General features: G+C 43.7%; 1 protein-coding gene across 8 annotated transcripts in view; it reads left to right on the forward strand.

Moving 5' to 3' along the window:
* The window catches only part of JSRP1 (junctional sarcoplasmic reticulum protein 1), a 125,326-nt gene extending 113,442 nt beyond the window's left edge, over window positions 1–11,884 (forward strand). For all 8 annotated transcript variants that reach the window (XM_068233957.1, XM_068233955.1, XM_068233961.1 and 5 more), the window contains one exon: window positions 6,283–11,884. In XM_068233957.1, coding sequence (XP_068090058.1) covers window positions 6,283–6,924 — 642 coding nt within the window. In that variant the 3' untranslated portion in view covers window positions 6,925–11,884. The remainder of the gene's footprint in view (window positions 1–6,282) is intronic.
* Window positions 11,885–14,284: the final 2,400 nt, after the last annotated feature.

A 14,284-nucleotide genomic window follows, 5' to 3' on the forward strand; every position in this document is an offset into this window, starting at 1 on the left:
GGGTTACTAGCACCCGGATCGCCGCATACAAAGTGTATAATACACTTTGTAATGTATACAAAGTGTATTATACAGGCTGCCTCCTGCCCTGGTGGTCCCAGCGTCCGAGGGACCACCAGGGCAGGCTGCAGCCACCCTAGTCTGCACCCAAGCACACTGATTTCCCCCCCCCCTGCCCCCTGATCGCCCACAACACCCCTCAGACCCCCCCCCCCCAGACCACTGTTTGCACCCAATCACCACCCTAATCACCCATCAATCACTCCCTGTCACTATCTGTCAACGCTATTTTATTTTATTCCCTAAACTGCCCCCTGCTCCCTCCTGATCACCCCCCACCCCTCAGATTCTCCCTAGACCCCCCCCCCCTGTGTACTGTATACATCTATCCCCCTGATCACCTGTCAATCACTGGTCAATCACCCATCAATCACCCCCTGTCACTGCCACCCATCAATTAGCCCCTAACCTGCCCCTTGCGGGCAATCTGATCACCCACCCACACCAATAGATCGCCCGCAGATCCGACGTCCGATCACCTCCCAAGTGCAGTGTTTACATCTGTTCTCTACCCTAAACACCCACTAATTACCCGTCAATCACCCCCTATCACCACCTGTCACTGTTACCCATCAGATCAGACCCTAATCTGCCCCTTGCGGGCACCCAATCACCCACCTACATGCTCAGATTGCCCTCAGACCCCCCCTTATCAATTCGCCAGTGCAATATTTACATCTTTTCTTCCCTGTAATAACCCACCAATCACCTGTCAATCACCCCCTGTCACTGCCACCCATCAATCACCCCCTGTCACTGCCACCCATCAATCAGCCCCTAACCTGCCCCTTGCGGGCAATCTGATCACCCACCCACACCAATAGATCGCCCGCAGATCCGACGCCAGATCACCTCCATCTGTTCTCTACCCTAAACACCCACTAATTACCCATCAATCACCCCCTGTCACTGCTACCCATCAGATTAGACCCCTATCTGCCCCTAGGGCACTCAATCACCTGCCCACACCGCCCTCAGACCCCAGCCCTGATCACCTCACCAGTGCATTGCTTGCATCTATTCCCCCCTCTAATCACACCTTGAGACACCCATCAATCACCTCCTGTCACCCCCTAGCACACCTACCCATCAGATCAGGCCCCAATTTGCCCCGTGTGGGCTCCTGATCACTCGGCCAAACCCTCAGATCCCCCTCAGACCCCCTTCCGATCACCTCCCCAGTGCATTGATTGCATCTATTTTCCCCTCTAACCACCCCCTGAGACACCCATCAATCACCTCCTGTCACCCCCCTAGCACTCCTATCCATCAGATCAGGCCCATTACAACCTGTCATCTAAAAGGCCACCCTGCTTATGACCGGTTCCACAAAATTCGCCCCCTCATAGACCACCTGTCATCAAAATTTGCAGATGCTTATACCCCTGAACAGTCATTTTGAGACATTTGGTTTCCAGACTACTCACGGTTTTGGGCCCGTAAAATGCCAGGGCGGTATAGGAACCCCACAAGTGACCCCATTTTAGAAAAAAGACACCCCAAGGTATTCTGTTAGGTGTATGACGAGTTCATAGAAGATTTTATTTTTTGTCAAAAGTTAGCGGAAATTGATTTTTATTGTTTTTTTTTTCACAAAGTGTCATTTTTCACTAACTTGTGACAAAAAATAAAAATCTTCTATGAACTCGACATACACCTAACGGAATACCTTGGGGTGTCTTCTTTCTAAAATGGGGTCACTTGTGGGGTTCCTATACTGCCCTGGCATTTTAGGGGCCCTAAACCGTGAGGAGTAGTCTAGAAAACAAATGCCTCAAAATGACCTGAATAGGACGTTGGGCCCCTTAGCGCACCTAGACTGCAAAAAAGTGTCACACATGTGGTACCGCCGTACTCAGGAAAAGTAGTATAATGTGTTTTGGGGTGTATTTTTACACATACCCATGCTAGGTGGGAGAAATCTCTCTGTAAATGGACAATTGTGTGTAAAAAAAACCCAATTGTCATTTACAGAGATATTTCTCCCACCCAACATGGGTATGTGTAAAAATACACCCCAAAACACATTATACTACTTCTCCTGAGTACGGCGGTACCACATGTGTGGCACTTTTTTACACCCTAAGCACGCTAAGGGGCCCAAAGTCCAATGAGTACCTTTAGGATTTCACAGGTCATTTTGCGACATTTGGTTTTAAGACTACTCCTCACGGTTTAGGGCCCCTAAAATGCCAGGGCAGTATAGGAAGCCCACAAATGACCCCATTCTAGAAAGAAGACACCCCAAGGTATTCCGTTAGGAGTATGGTGAGTTCATAGAAGATTTTATTTTTTGTCACAAGTTAGCGGAAAATGACACTTTGTGAAAAAAACAACAATTAAAATCAATTTCCGCTAACTTGTGACAAAAAAATAAAATCTTCTATGAACTCACCATACTCCTAACGGAATACCTTGGGGTGTCTTCTTTCTAAAATGGGGTCATTAGTGGGGTTCCTATACTGCCCTGGCATTTTAGGGGCCCTAAACCGTGAGGAGTAGTCTTGAAACAAAAATGACCTGTGAAATCCTAAAGGTACTCATTGGACTTTGGGCCCCTTAGCGCAGTTAGGGTGCAGAAAAGTGCCACACATGTGGTATCGCCGTACTCAAGAGAAGTAGTATAATGTGTTTTGGGGTGTATTTTTACACATACCCATGCTGAGTGGGAGAAATATCTCTGTAAATGGACAATTGTGTGTAAAAAAAAAATCAAACAATTGTCATTTACAGAGATATTTCTCCCACCCAGCATGGGTATGTGTAAAAATACACCCCAAAACACATTATACTACTTCTCCTGAGTACGGCAATACCACATGTGTGGCACTTTTTTGCAGCCTAACTGCGCTAAGGGGCCCAAAGTCCAATGAGCACCTTTTGGCTTTACAGGGGTGCTTACAATTTAGCACCCCCCAAAATGTCAGGACAGTAAACACACCCCACAAATGACCCCATTTTGGAAAGTAGACACTTCAAGGTATTCAGAGAGGGGCATGGTGAGTCTGTGGCAGATCTCTTTTTTTTTTGTCGCAAGTTAGAAGAAATGGAAACTTTTTTTTTTTTGTCACAAAGTGTTATTTTCTGCTTACTTGTGACAAAAAATAATATCTTCTATGAACTCACTATGCCTCTCACTGAATACTTTGGGATGTCTTCTTTCCAAAATGGGGTCATTTGGGGGGGGGGGGGGGTATTTATACTATCCTGGAATTCTAGCCCCTCATGAAACATGTCAGGTGGTCAGAAAAGTCAGAGATGCTGGAAAATGGGAAAATTCACTTTTTGCACCATAGTTTGTAAACGCTATAACTTTTACCCAAACCAATAAATATAGGCTGAATGGTTTTTTTTTAATCAAAAACATGTTTGTCCACATTTTTCGTGCTGCATGTATACAGAAATTTTACTTTATTTGAAAAATGTCAGCACAGAAAGTTAAAAAAATCTTTTTTTTGACAAAATTCATGTCTTTTTTGATGAATATGATAAAAAGTAAAAATCGCAGCAGCAATCAAATAGCACCAAAAGAAAGCTTTATTAGTGACAAGAAAAGGAGCCAAAATTCATTTAGGTGGTAGGTTGTATGAGCGAGCAATAAACCGTGAAAGATGCAGTGGTCTGAATGGAAAAAAAGTGCCTGGTCCTTAAGGGGGATAAAGCCCACGGTCCTCAAGTGGTTAAGGGAGATATCTTGGAATCTGAAAAATAAAAATGTTTCTCACCTGGAGTGTCTTTCAGCCCCTAGTCTGTTAGGTCCCATGGCTCAGTTCCTCTCTGAGCCAGCCCTCCGCTCTCCCCTCTGTAAGATCATGACCAGCGGCAGGTCATGTTCTTACTGATTTTGTCCTGTTGCATGTCTAATGTGCTGAAGACTTGTTTTTGATATATCTTGTTCTTTTTAGTGACATCAATCATTCTATTTTTTTGTACTGTCTGTTTTATCTAGAATAAAGCCTTGACTTATAATTGTTGTACATTGACTAGTATAGCATCTATGAGTTTTGACTATAGGAGTAAAATGTTTTGTTTGTCTAAATTACATTATGCTCTTTTCCTGTATCCACCAATGAAATTGAATTTAAAAATAGCTGCTAGGGTCTCCCTTTTGTTAACTTTTAGGTTTGTAGTCCATGGTATTGTAGATGTCCAACTTTGGAATAACCCTTTCCAGTCCTTTTTCAGGATCACCCAAGCTTCATAGCACCTATTTTTTTCCAGGGGGCTGGGAAGGATGTGGGTGATCCTGAAACAAAGGTCAGAACCAGGGCTCCAGAGGCTGTGCAACTTTTCCTGCGTTGGTGGTGGAGGGTCCCAGCATCAGTTGTGGGGGGCGGAACTAGACCAGCTCGCACACTGTAGCTCTGCTCCCTTGCACGAGCACCAGCGTAATATCATTATTACATGCCGCTTGTTGCTCCTGGAGGGGATCAAAGTGGTGGACTTTTTTGGTCACTTTGATCTACATAGGGGAAGGACATTCCACACTCGGGAGCAAGGAGCAAAGTGCAGTGGTTTGCCACGTTCAACAGCAGGCGAAGCAAGAGCGGATGGGGTCAGCAATGATCAGTGTCTGACACTCTGACCAAAAGAAGATGGCGCTGTGTTGGATTTTATTGCCAACAGTGCCATATAACGACAGCCACATTTCTCTATGTCGGACTATGTCCAAGATTTGGCCTATGCAGAAAAAGGCTAATGTAGTATAGGAAAGGGTTAAAGGCAATATTAAAATCTTCTGCCTACAAAGGGGAGTCAGATCTCTTAGGGTGGTAAGCAGAATAATGTGTGTAAAGTCTTCTGCACAATGCGTAGAGCATAATGCAATACATAATATGCAATGCATTACACTCTACTTGTCATGCAGTAAGACTTTGTATGCATTATTCTGCTTACTGCGGTTTAATGAATCTACACAATAGACAGTAAACCCTCATACACATTGTAGAAATAACTTGGCCAAGGCAACAGTTTTGCAAGGTCTCAGCATTGCTTAGCCTGACCATCAGGAGCCGCTTGATTATGCACCTGGACAGTACTGGCAAGGCATACTCTGAGGACAGAGGGGGTGAGCAAACAGCACTTAGCACAGTTTAGCAAGGGAAGTTAAGCAGCCCCTAGTACCCCAGTTTTCCTCTAAAAGGCTTAAAGGGAACCTAAACTGAGAAGGATATGGGTTTTTCCTTTTAAAATAATACCAGTTGCCTGACTCTCCTGCTGATCCTGTGTCTCTAATACTTTTAGCCACAGCCCCTCAAGATGCATGCAGAACAGGTGCTCTGACTGAAGTCAGACTGGAATCGCTGCATGCTTGTTTTCAGGTGTGTGATTTAGCCACTACTACAGCTAAAGAGATCAGCAGAACTGCCAGGCAACTGGTATTGTTTAACCACTTCACCCCAAGGCGGTTTTTACCTTAACGTACAACAGCAATTTTCACCTTTCCGTGCGCATCCCTTTCATTTGCCAATAGCTTAATCACTACTTATCACAATGAAATGATCTATATCTTGTTTTTTTTCACCACCAATTGGGCTTTTTGGGGTTAATATTTGTTTTCAGTAATTACTTTATTTTCTATGCATTTTAAAGGGAAATACAAGAAAAGAATAGAAAAAAAACACTATTTCTCCAATTTCATTCCCTATGGTTTTAATATAAACACTGCTACTGTATATAAAACCCACACATTTTATCTGCCTATTTGTTCTGGTTATCACACGATTTTAGATGTCCCTAGTACCAAGTATGGTGACAATATATTATTTGGAAATAAAGGTGTATTTTTTCATTGGTGGTTTTTTTTCACTATTTGCACGTGCACGCACAGGAGCACGTACATGCACCTGCGGGAGCGCGCACTGCACGCACACACGTGCACATGCACAGCGGCAGCAGCACTGTCTGACTTATAAAGACGTCTTGGAGCCATTAAGAGGCTCTAGCAGGACGTTTTTATAAGTCAGCTTGTCATTAAGTGGTTAAAAGGAAACACTCATATCCCTCTCAGTTAAGGTTCCCTTTAATAATAAAATCTGGGGAGAAAATGTTTGCTTATACAGCAAATAGCCTTTTAGGATGTCATGAGTACCAAGTTTAACCCTTTGCATCTTGGAAGAAGTCATATGAAATGGTCTGTTTCATTTATCACATTGTATGAAAAAATTGTCACTCAAGCTCCATATTACATCTGATATTGACAAAAATTTTCGGTCTCCACAGTCAGATCCATGGTTTTTTGAAGGCTGGTTTGGGTCATCTACAACCGACTTGCCTGATGTGGAGGAACCGGAAGCACCAGAAACTGTGGAACCAGATGTTGAAACAGAAGAAGAAGTTGTTGCAGAAACAGAAGAACTAGAAGAGTCTGTGGTTAATGAACAAGATATAACGAACGATGAACAAAATGAAGAGGAAATAGAAATAGAGACAGAACCAATAGAACCTGAAAAGAAACAAGTAAAACAAGAACAAAACAAGCCAGCTGAACAGTGGGGGTTGAAATCTAAAGAAAAATATATGGAGTCTAAAGCTATCAAAATCAGAATAGCAGATAAAGATGCACCCTCCAGAGAGGCTTTCCCTTTTAACTTTGCAAAGAAGCCAAAGGATTCAGCTAAGCCTTATTCACCGGAAAGGGAGAAATCTTATAAAGACAAAAAACATCAGCTAAAATATGAAGAAAAGAAATATGACCATCCAAAGAAGGAGTATGAAAAGCCATTCAAAAAGGAAAAAGAAGATAAAAATAAATATTTTAAGCAAGAAAAGGGAAAGAAAGAGGATAAAGACTATAAGGGACACAAGAAATACAACTATGAAAAAGACTACAAAAAAAAGTATGATCCGAGACACCATGGCTGAATTTGTTTAAGGAGCGGAGGTACTTGTAGACTATCCATATACTCATAAAAAAAAAACCTTTAGGGATAATGTATATGGACCTTTGACTTCAACTTGACATCATTTTAATATTAGTTTGACTGGTATTCAGATTACTTCGACTGCGAGTCTTATGTAGTTTCAAGACAGTTGCTGAATATTGGCTAGCATATATAGACATTTGTCTTCAGTATAGGTTCATATTGACACCAGCTTCCCATACATTAGTAGTATATCTGCTACTTGAGCTGAACATAAACTGAAGACATAAGTCTGTAACCACTAATCCTTAAAGGGACCTTAACACCCCCCCCCCCCTCCACAAAAATAGAGTTTCACTTACCTGGGGCATCTACCAGCCCTCTGCAGCCATCCTGTGCCCTCGCAGTCACTCTCGGCACCTCCAGTTCCCCGCCGCCAGCTAGTTTGATTTTTGCCGACTCGGAGTTGGTGGGCCGCCACGCCTACCTTTGCACAGGTTCCCGCTGGTGCAGGACGCTATCACGAACGTCAACATGTACCTTTTTACGCAGTGTACCTGCAACCAGGCTTACTAGGAGTCATAGGGGCATAACAGAGGGGGCAAGGAGGACGGCAAGGGAGGCCTTGGTACATGGGGGCTGAAGGAAGCACCAGGTAATTATAAATTAGCGCTAGTGAACCATCTTTCAACAACGTTTTTTATTTTCATCCCATCAGAGTCAGGGCACAGAGAATGAACAATCTTTTGTACACCTTGAACAGATAGATCAAATATCAGATATGCATTGCAGGTAGCATTATTCATAGTAAACAATTATCTGTTCAGAAAAGGGCATAACATGGTAAGTATTTTGTTCCCTTATAGCCTGGCTCCCATCTCAGCCCCCCCTCTACCTCTCCACCCCCCTCCCCTCCCTCCCTTCTGTCATCTCTGAGGATAGTCTTATTGTAGTGTTGTTGGGGAAACCTCAAGGGCACCTAGAGTACCCTGCAGCTTCTCTGTGAGGTACCATTTGGTATAAACAAAGTGTTCCATTAGTTTGCGAAGTTCGTCATCAGAGTGTGATGCCAAGATGTAGAGTTTCCATTTTTTGAAGAAGCTATTGGTCCTTTTGTCCTTATGGAAGATAGCCTCTAGTTTGTCTTGATGAAAAAGGTGATTAAGTTCTTCTTTTACGTCCCACACCGTAGGTGTGCTGGGGTAGATCCATTTGTTAAAGATCACCTTGCGCGAGGCTATGATTATTAGATGGGCTAATTTGCTTGGAACAGAAATGGCATGTGTAGTTGGTCCAGGGTCTCCAGAATTGGCATCAACATAGTTGAACAGAAACAATAATGGCGTCAGTTCTAGCTTCAGTTTACATAAAGTCATAATGTAAGTATGTACCTCGTGCCAGAATTTTCCAATTGCTGGGCATAACCACAAACAGTGGAAAAGATCGGCATTTTGTAGAAGGCACTTGGGACACCTCGGAGAGTAATACGAGGGAGGAGATCGGTACTTAATATTAAAGGCGTATTTTGCCCTATGAATTAGTTTAAGTTGGGATTCCCTCCAACCCTCTCCCAGGATCATTTTGTGGTACACCTTATATCCCTCTAGAATTTTTTCCTCCAATTTTTCTGATGCAATGTCTTTATTCCACTTGGAAAGATTTTGCAGTGCTTTTGATGCTATATTAAGCTCTCGCAGTCTGACATGGACCTCAGATAATGATAATTGAGATATATGAGGGGATAGGAATTTATCGAATGAGTCTAGGGATGCTACATTTGAGATATTACTAACTTTACTCGAGATGTAGGATCTTAATTGGCCATAAAATAGAAAATGGTTCTTTGGTATACCATATTTATTTCTGATTTCCTGAAAAGACATGAGCCTCCCCCCTCGCAGGTCGCAGAGGTGTCCCAAACATTCCACCCCCCTCTCCCGCCATGCCAGAAATCCCCCATGAGCTAAACTTGCTGGGAAGCCCGGGTGTCCCCATAGGGGCATGTATTTAGAGATGGTTTGAGGGGTTGAAAATAGTTTCCTCAGAGCCCTCCATGCCATGACAGTATCTTTAATCACCCTGCTATTTTTAAGTTTTGGAGGCATGAATTTCTGGGGTGTATGTAGTAGTCCTATCAGTGACCAGGGCTCGGCAAAAGATGCTTCCAGTGAATAGTTGGAATATATGCTTGACTTATGTAGCCAGTCTCTCACGTGGCGGGTAAGGCAGGCTAGATTATAGCGGCGAATATCTGGGACTGCTAGGCCCCCCATTTCTTTCGGTAGAGATAGTGCAATCCTAGTTTTTTTGCTCCTCCATAGAAATTTATTAAAACCTCTATTTAGTTCCTGTATATCGGAATGTTTCATGAGAAGAGGAATGGTCTGTAAGGGGTATAGCAGTCTCCCGAAAGATACAGATTTGATTAATGCCGCCCTCCCCATTAAATTTATTGGTAGATTTTCCCAGCTTATCAATTGTCGCTTCAGATCAGCTATTAAGGGAGTGTAATTTAGTGAATATAAGAGATTGGGGTCTTTATGGATTTTTATACCTAGATAGGTAATCATGGGGCAGACTTTCACTGGGTGGTGTCTCAGAGTTGTTTTGGGGGCTAATGGGGATAGATACATGAGTTCGCATTTGGAGATATTTACCTTAAATCCACTAGAGGCGCCTACCTTGCCTATTAGCATTAGAGTTTTTTCTAACTGAGATTCAGGGTCTCTAAGAAACAGCAGAATATCGTCAGCAAACATGGCCTGTAATATCACCGAGTCCCCTATTTCCATACCTGGAATTTCCTGCTCGAGTAGCCTGGTTAGGGGTTCCAAGGCAAGATTAAAGAGTAGGGGGGATAGTGGGCAGCCTTGCCTTGTCCCTTTTTCTAACTTTATGGTATCTGACAAGAAGCCTGGTGTATATATATGGGCACACGGATTTATATGCATTGCTTTAATTAAGCTTCTAATGTCACCCTGAACATTCATTTTGTCCAGGACCACGTCCAGCCACCCCCAGTTTACATTATCAAAGGCCTTTTCAGCGTCAATCATTAAGAGTGCGTAGTTTCTGCATGTCTTGGGAAATGCCCGGACATGATCCTGGACCAGGAGGACCTTGCGTATATTTGCTATTGCTGATCGGCGGCGGACAAAGCCCACCTGGTTAGGACCTACCAATTTTGGGAGTAATTCAGCTAAGCGGTCTGCCATTATTTTGGAGAGTATTTTTAAATCCTGATTAATCAGTGATATGGGTCGATAGGAAGATGGATTTTGAGGGTCCTTTCCAGGTTTGGGGATCAATTTTATGTAGGCCATGCTTGCCGACGGTGGATAACAGCCCTCCTGTAGTATCTTATTATAAAGGGTGGTCAAATAGGGGACTATTTCTTGTTTCAATAATTTGTAAAATTCCGAGCTAAGCCCGTCTGGGCCTGGGGCTTTTCTATTTGCAAGCTGTTTAATTGTGCCACTAATCTCTACAGGTGTAATTGGGGAATTAAGTTCATGTAGGTCAGTTTCAGACAGAGTTGGTAACGATACCCGATCAAGCCATGAAGTGTCTATCTCTTTAGGATTTAATGGTTGTTTATATAAATTTTTATAAAATTCACAAAACACTGAGCTGATGGATTTGGGATCATTGTGAAGTTGGCCACTGGCTGATCGTATACTGGTGATTACCGTTGTCATATGTTGGGGCTTAGACATTCTTGATAAGAGTGTCCCCATCTTATTTCCATGTTTAAAGTAATATAGGTCCCTGTAAGATTTGATATATCTTTCTCTTAATTTAAAGTTTGTCTCGGCAGCTTTTTTTGCTGATAACCATTTTAGACGTGTTTCAGGGGAGGGATTAGTTAGGAATGTCTTGTGTGTGCTACGTAACTCCTCCATCGCAGACATATAGTCCTCATGAGATTTTTTTTTCCTGCCGGCTATGTACCCGATTATTCTCCCCCTTAGTGTTGGTTTAGCTGCTTCCCAGAATAGGAAGATGTCTTTGGCATGGGCAATGTTATCCTCTTTGTACTCCCACCACCATTGTAGTAGTAATTGTGAGAAGCCCTTGTCATCATAAAGGTACGACGGGAATCGCCAGATGATATCAGAGCCTCTGGGAATTGACGGGGAGAAGGTCAGCTGTACAGGGGCGTGATCTGATATTACAAGATCTAGTATCTCTGAAGTTTGTATTTGGGACATAATTGCAGGTGATACCAGCAGATAGTCTAAGCGGGACCAAGTATTATGGGGCGACGAGTGGAATGTGAATTCCTCTCCATCTGGATGTAATGTTCTCCAGCTGTCACACAGTGATGTGGATGATATGTAGTCGTTGAATAAATGTGATTTGGTTATCGTCAGGTTGCTAGCTGGCGTTCTTTTTGACCTATCTTCAAATAAATTATTAATAGCGTTAAAGTCACCTCCCTGAATGATCCTAGCGTTACCCAGCAAAAGAATCTCAGACAACAGTTCAATGAAAAAGGGTCTATCTATTTCATTTGGTGCATAAACATTAAAGAGAACCAGCTCTTCTCCCGCTAAGCGTAACTTGATCCATAGCCACCTCCCTTCTTTATCTGCCTTGTGATCAATAACTTCACCCTGAACTGATCTGTTGAGTAGTATCAAGACCCCTGATTTACGACCCCCAGATGCTGACCCAAAAACTTGTCCCACCCATGATTTGCGCATGAATTTAAACTGCTCGGATGATAGGTGGCTTTCCTGTATGAAAGCTATATCCATTTTAATTTTTTTCAAGTGGCGTAACACTATTGATCGTTTCCCAGGGGATCTCAGTCCCTTGACATTCCACAAAGTAATTCGTAGAGTCATTTATCTGGATGGCCCTGGACCAAGTTACACAGTATTATACTTAACTTATACCTCTTATTTAATTTAAATTCCCAGAGATGACAGATCCCTCCCCAAGCCCTCCCCCCCAAACTTATTCCCCATACTGCATACGGATTTGAGAATGGGGCTTCACCGCCCTGTTTAAAAATTGCTGAGTTTAAGACTATTGCAGCAGATGGAGATACCAAACAAAAACAGAATAAAACAAGAACAAAAACATAGTTACTGGACTCCACTTCTTCCCTGGAAGTTTTCCTCTTCTCTACGTCTCCAGAGCCGGACCACCTTCCAGTCATTGATCCTTAGCTGAAAAAGTGAATAGCCATTCATAACAATTAACAGTAGTAAACCTGAGAAACTAGCTCTGTGTTGAGAGTGGTGTAACATTCAAGGCAGCGCCCCCTGCCACATTTCGACTTGCAAGAGGTGAACTTTAGTCTGATCAGGTTGGATCAGAGTTATCCTTGCGGAGGAAAGATAAAGCCTCCTTAACCGTATAAAAAACATGGGTGTTTTCAGAGTCGTCAGTGACCCTCAGCACCGCTAGATACTGGAGTGCGAATTTCCACTTTTTCTGGATGCAGAGAGCACATGCTGGGTTGAACGCTTGGCGCTTTTTGGAAACTTCCACTGAGTAATCATTAAAAATGCAGATCTGGGTTCCTTGGTGCTCCAGGGGATGGTCTAGATCTCTGTAGGCCCGTAATAGTTCATTTTTTTCTGCGAAGTCCAAGTATCTAGCTAGTACTAGGCGGGGAGGACGCTTGTCAGTTGCGGCTCGGGGGGGACCCACTCTATGCGCGCGTTCCACCTTGCATCCCCGTTTGAATCCCAGCATCTTGGGCAGGGTAGATGCGCAAAAGTCACAGAGGGCTTGTGCTGTCATGGATTCTGGGAGTCCCACCACCCTGAGATTATTGCGGCGTGAGCGATTTTCTAAGTCCTGCAGTTTATCTTGCATTTGTTTGTGTTCATCTTGTAGTTTTTTGTTCTCCTTCACCTCCCTAGCCCGTTCATCTTCTATTGTTTGTATGCGAAACTCAGCATGAACTAGTCGCTGGCCATGCGCTTGTAATGTGCCATGTACAGCTTTTAAGGACTGGTCTATGGCGGCCTGTATTGAGGACTGCAACTCTGGGGCCAGTTTTTCGACTACCGCTGCCGCTAGCCTCTGATAGTCTATGCCTCCATTCTCCCTCTCACCTGGTGCGTCTGTTTGTGTGTCATCTCCAGAGTCCCAAGATGCGGGGTGCTGTGTCACTCGCACGGGAGATTCGTGCTGCGTAGGAGGTGAGTGAGAGGGGTCGGCGGCCATCTTGGGCGCGGCTTCCTCCTCTGTGCCCGGCTTCTGTTTGTAGGTAGACCGCGTTAAATAGCGGTCCATGGAGCGGGGTTGATGTGTGTGCCGGGTCCGGTATCCTCTGCGATCGCCACAGGAGTGCTGGGGGCGCTTTAGCTGGCGTGTGGATCGTTGGAAGGGGTCGCGGTTAGCGGAGCTCCGCTCTCAGCCTCCTTCCATCCAGGCGCCGGAACCGGAAGTCTCGCTAGTGAACCATCTATGGTTCACTATAAACTAAAATGGTACAGTTATGAACTGTATGTGCATATGAACTTTCAAACCAACATAATCCAACACAAAATGTAAAGGGACTCAACAGCCAATAGCATCTACCTTATTTCCTCAAAAATTAGCCCAGCCACTAAATCCTCCCTAAAAAATCAGATGATAAGCCCATTCCAACCCCCATGTTATTGGGTCCCTCCTTGCTCTGTTTGCAGAGAACAGATTAGAAGCATGTAGGGATGCATCTAATAGTGCGCTGTAGTGTATAGTTTCCTATTTCAAGTACCGACATGAATTACACATTTGTTGATTTCTTTTGAGACCTGCAGGACAGTAACTTTGGTCAGGTGACTGAAGATCAACATCTGAACATGCAGGTTTCCATGCCAGGACCTGGTAGAGCTAAATAAAAACTACGCCACAATATCCAACACACAATTTGTATAGTGGGGCAGTAATACTTAAAGAGACTCGGAGATGAATTAACTGCGCTTGCGCCGACTGGCCCTGACTGGCTGAAGTTATGGGACCCAGTACAGGGTATAGAGAAGGCTGAGGAAAGCAGCTTGGGAGCGATCCATGCGGATGGGGCTGGAGGAAGCCCCAGGTATGTACAGGATCTTCTCAAAAAATTAGCATATTGTGATAAAGTTCATTATTTTCTGTAATGTACTGATAAACATTAGACTTTCATATATTTTAGATTAATTACACACAACTGAAGCTGTGCTCAATTGGCCTGCCAACTCTCCTGACCTGAACCCCATAGAGAATCTGTAGGATATTGTGAAGATAAAATTGAGAGACGCAAGACACAACACTCTGGATGAGCTTAAGGCCACTTTCGAAGCATCCTGTGCCTCCATAACATCTGAGCAGTGCCACGCCGCGTTGAAGCAGTCATTTCTGCAAAAGGATTTCCGACC

This window comes from Hyperolius riggenbachi, chromosome 1, assembly GCF_040937935.1.
Source record: "Hyperolius riggenbachi isolate aHypRig1 chromosome 1, aHypRig1.pri, whole genome shotgun sequence".
NCBI classification, from domain to species: Eukaryota; Metazoa; Chordata; class Amphibia; order Anura; family Hyperoliidae; genus Hyperolius; species Hyperolius riggenbachi.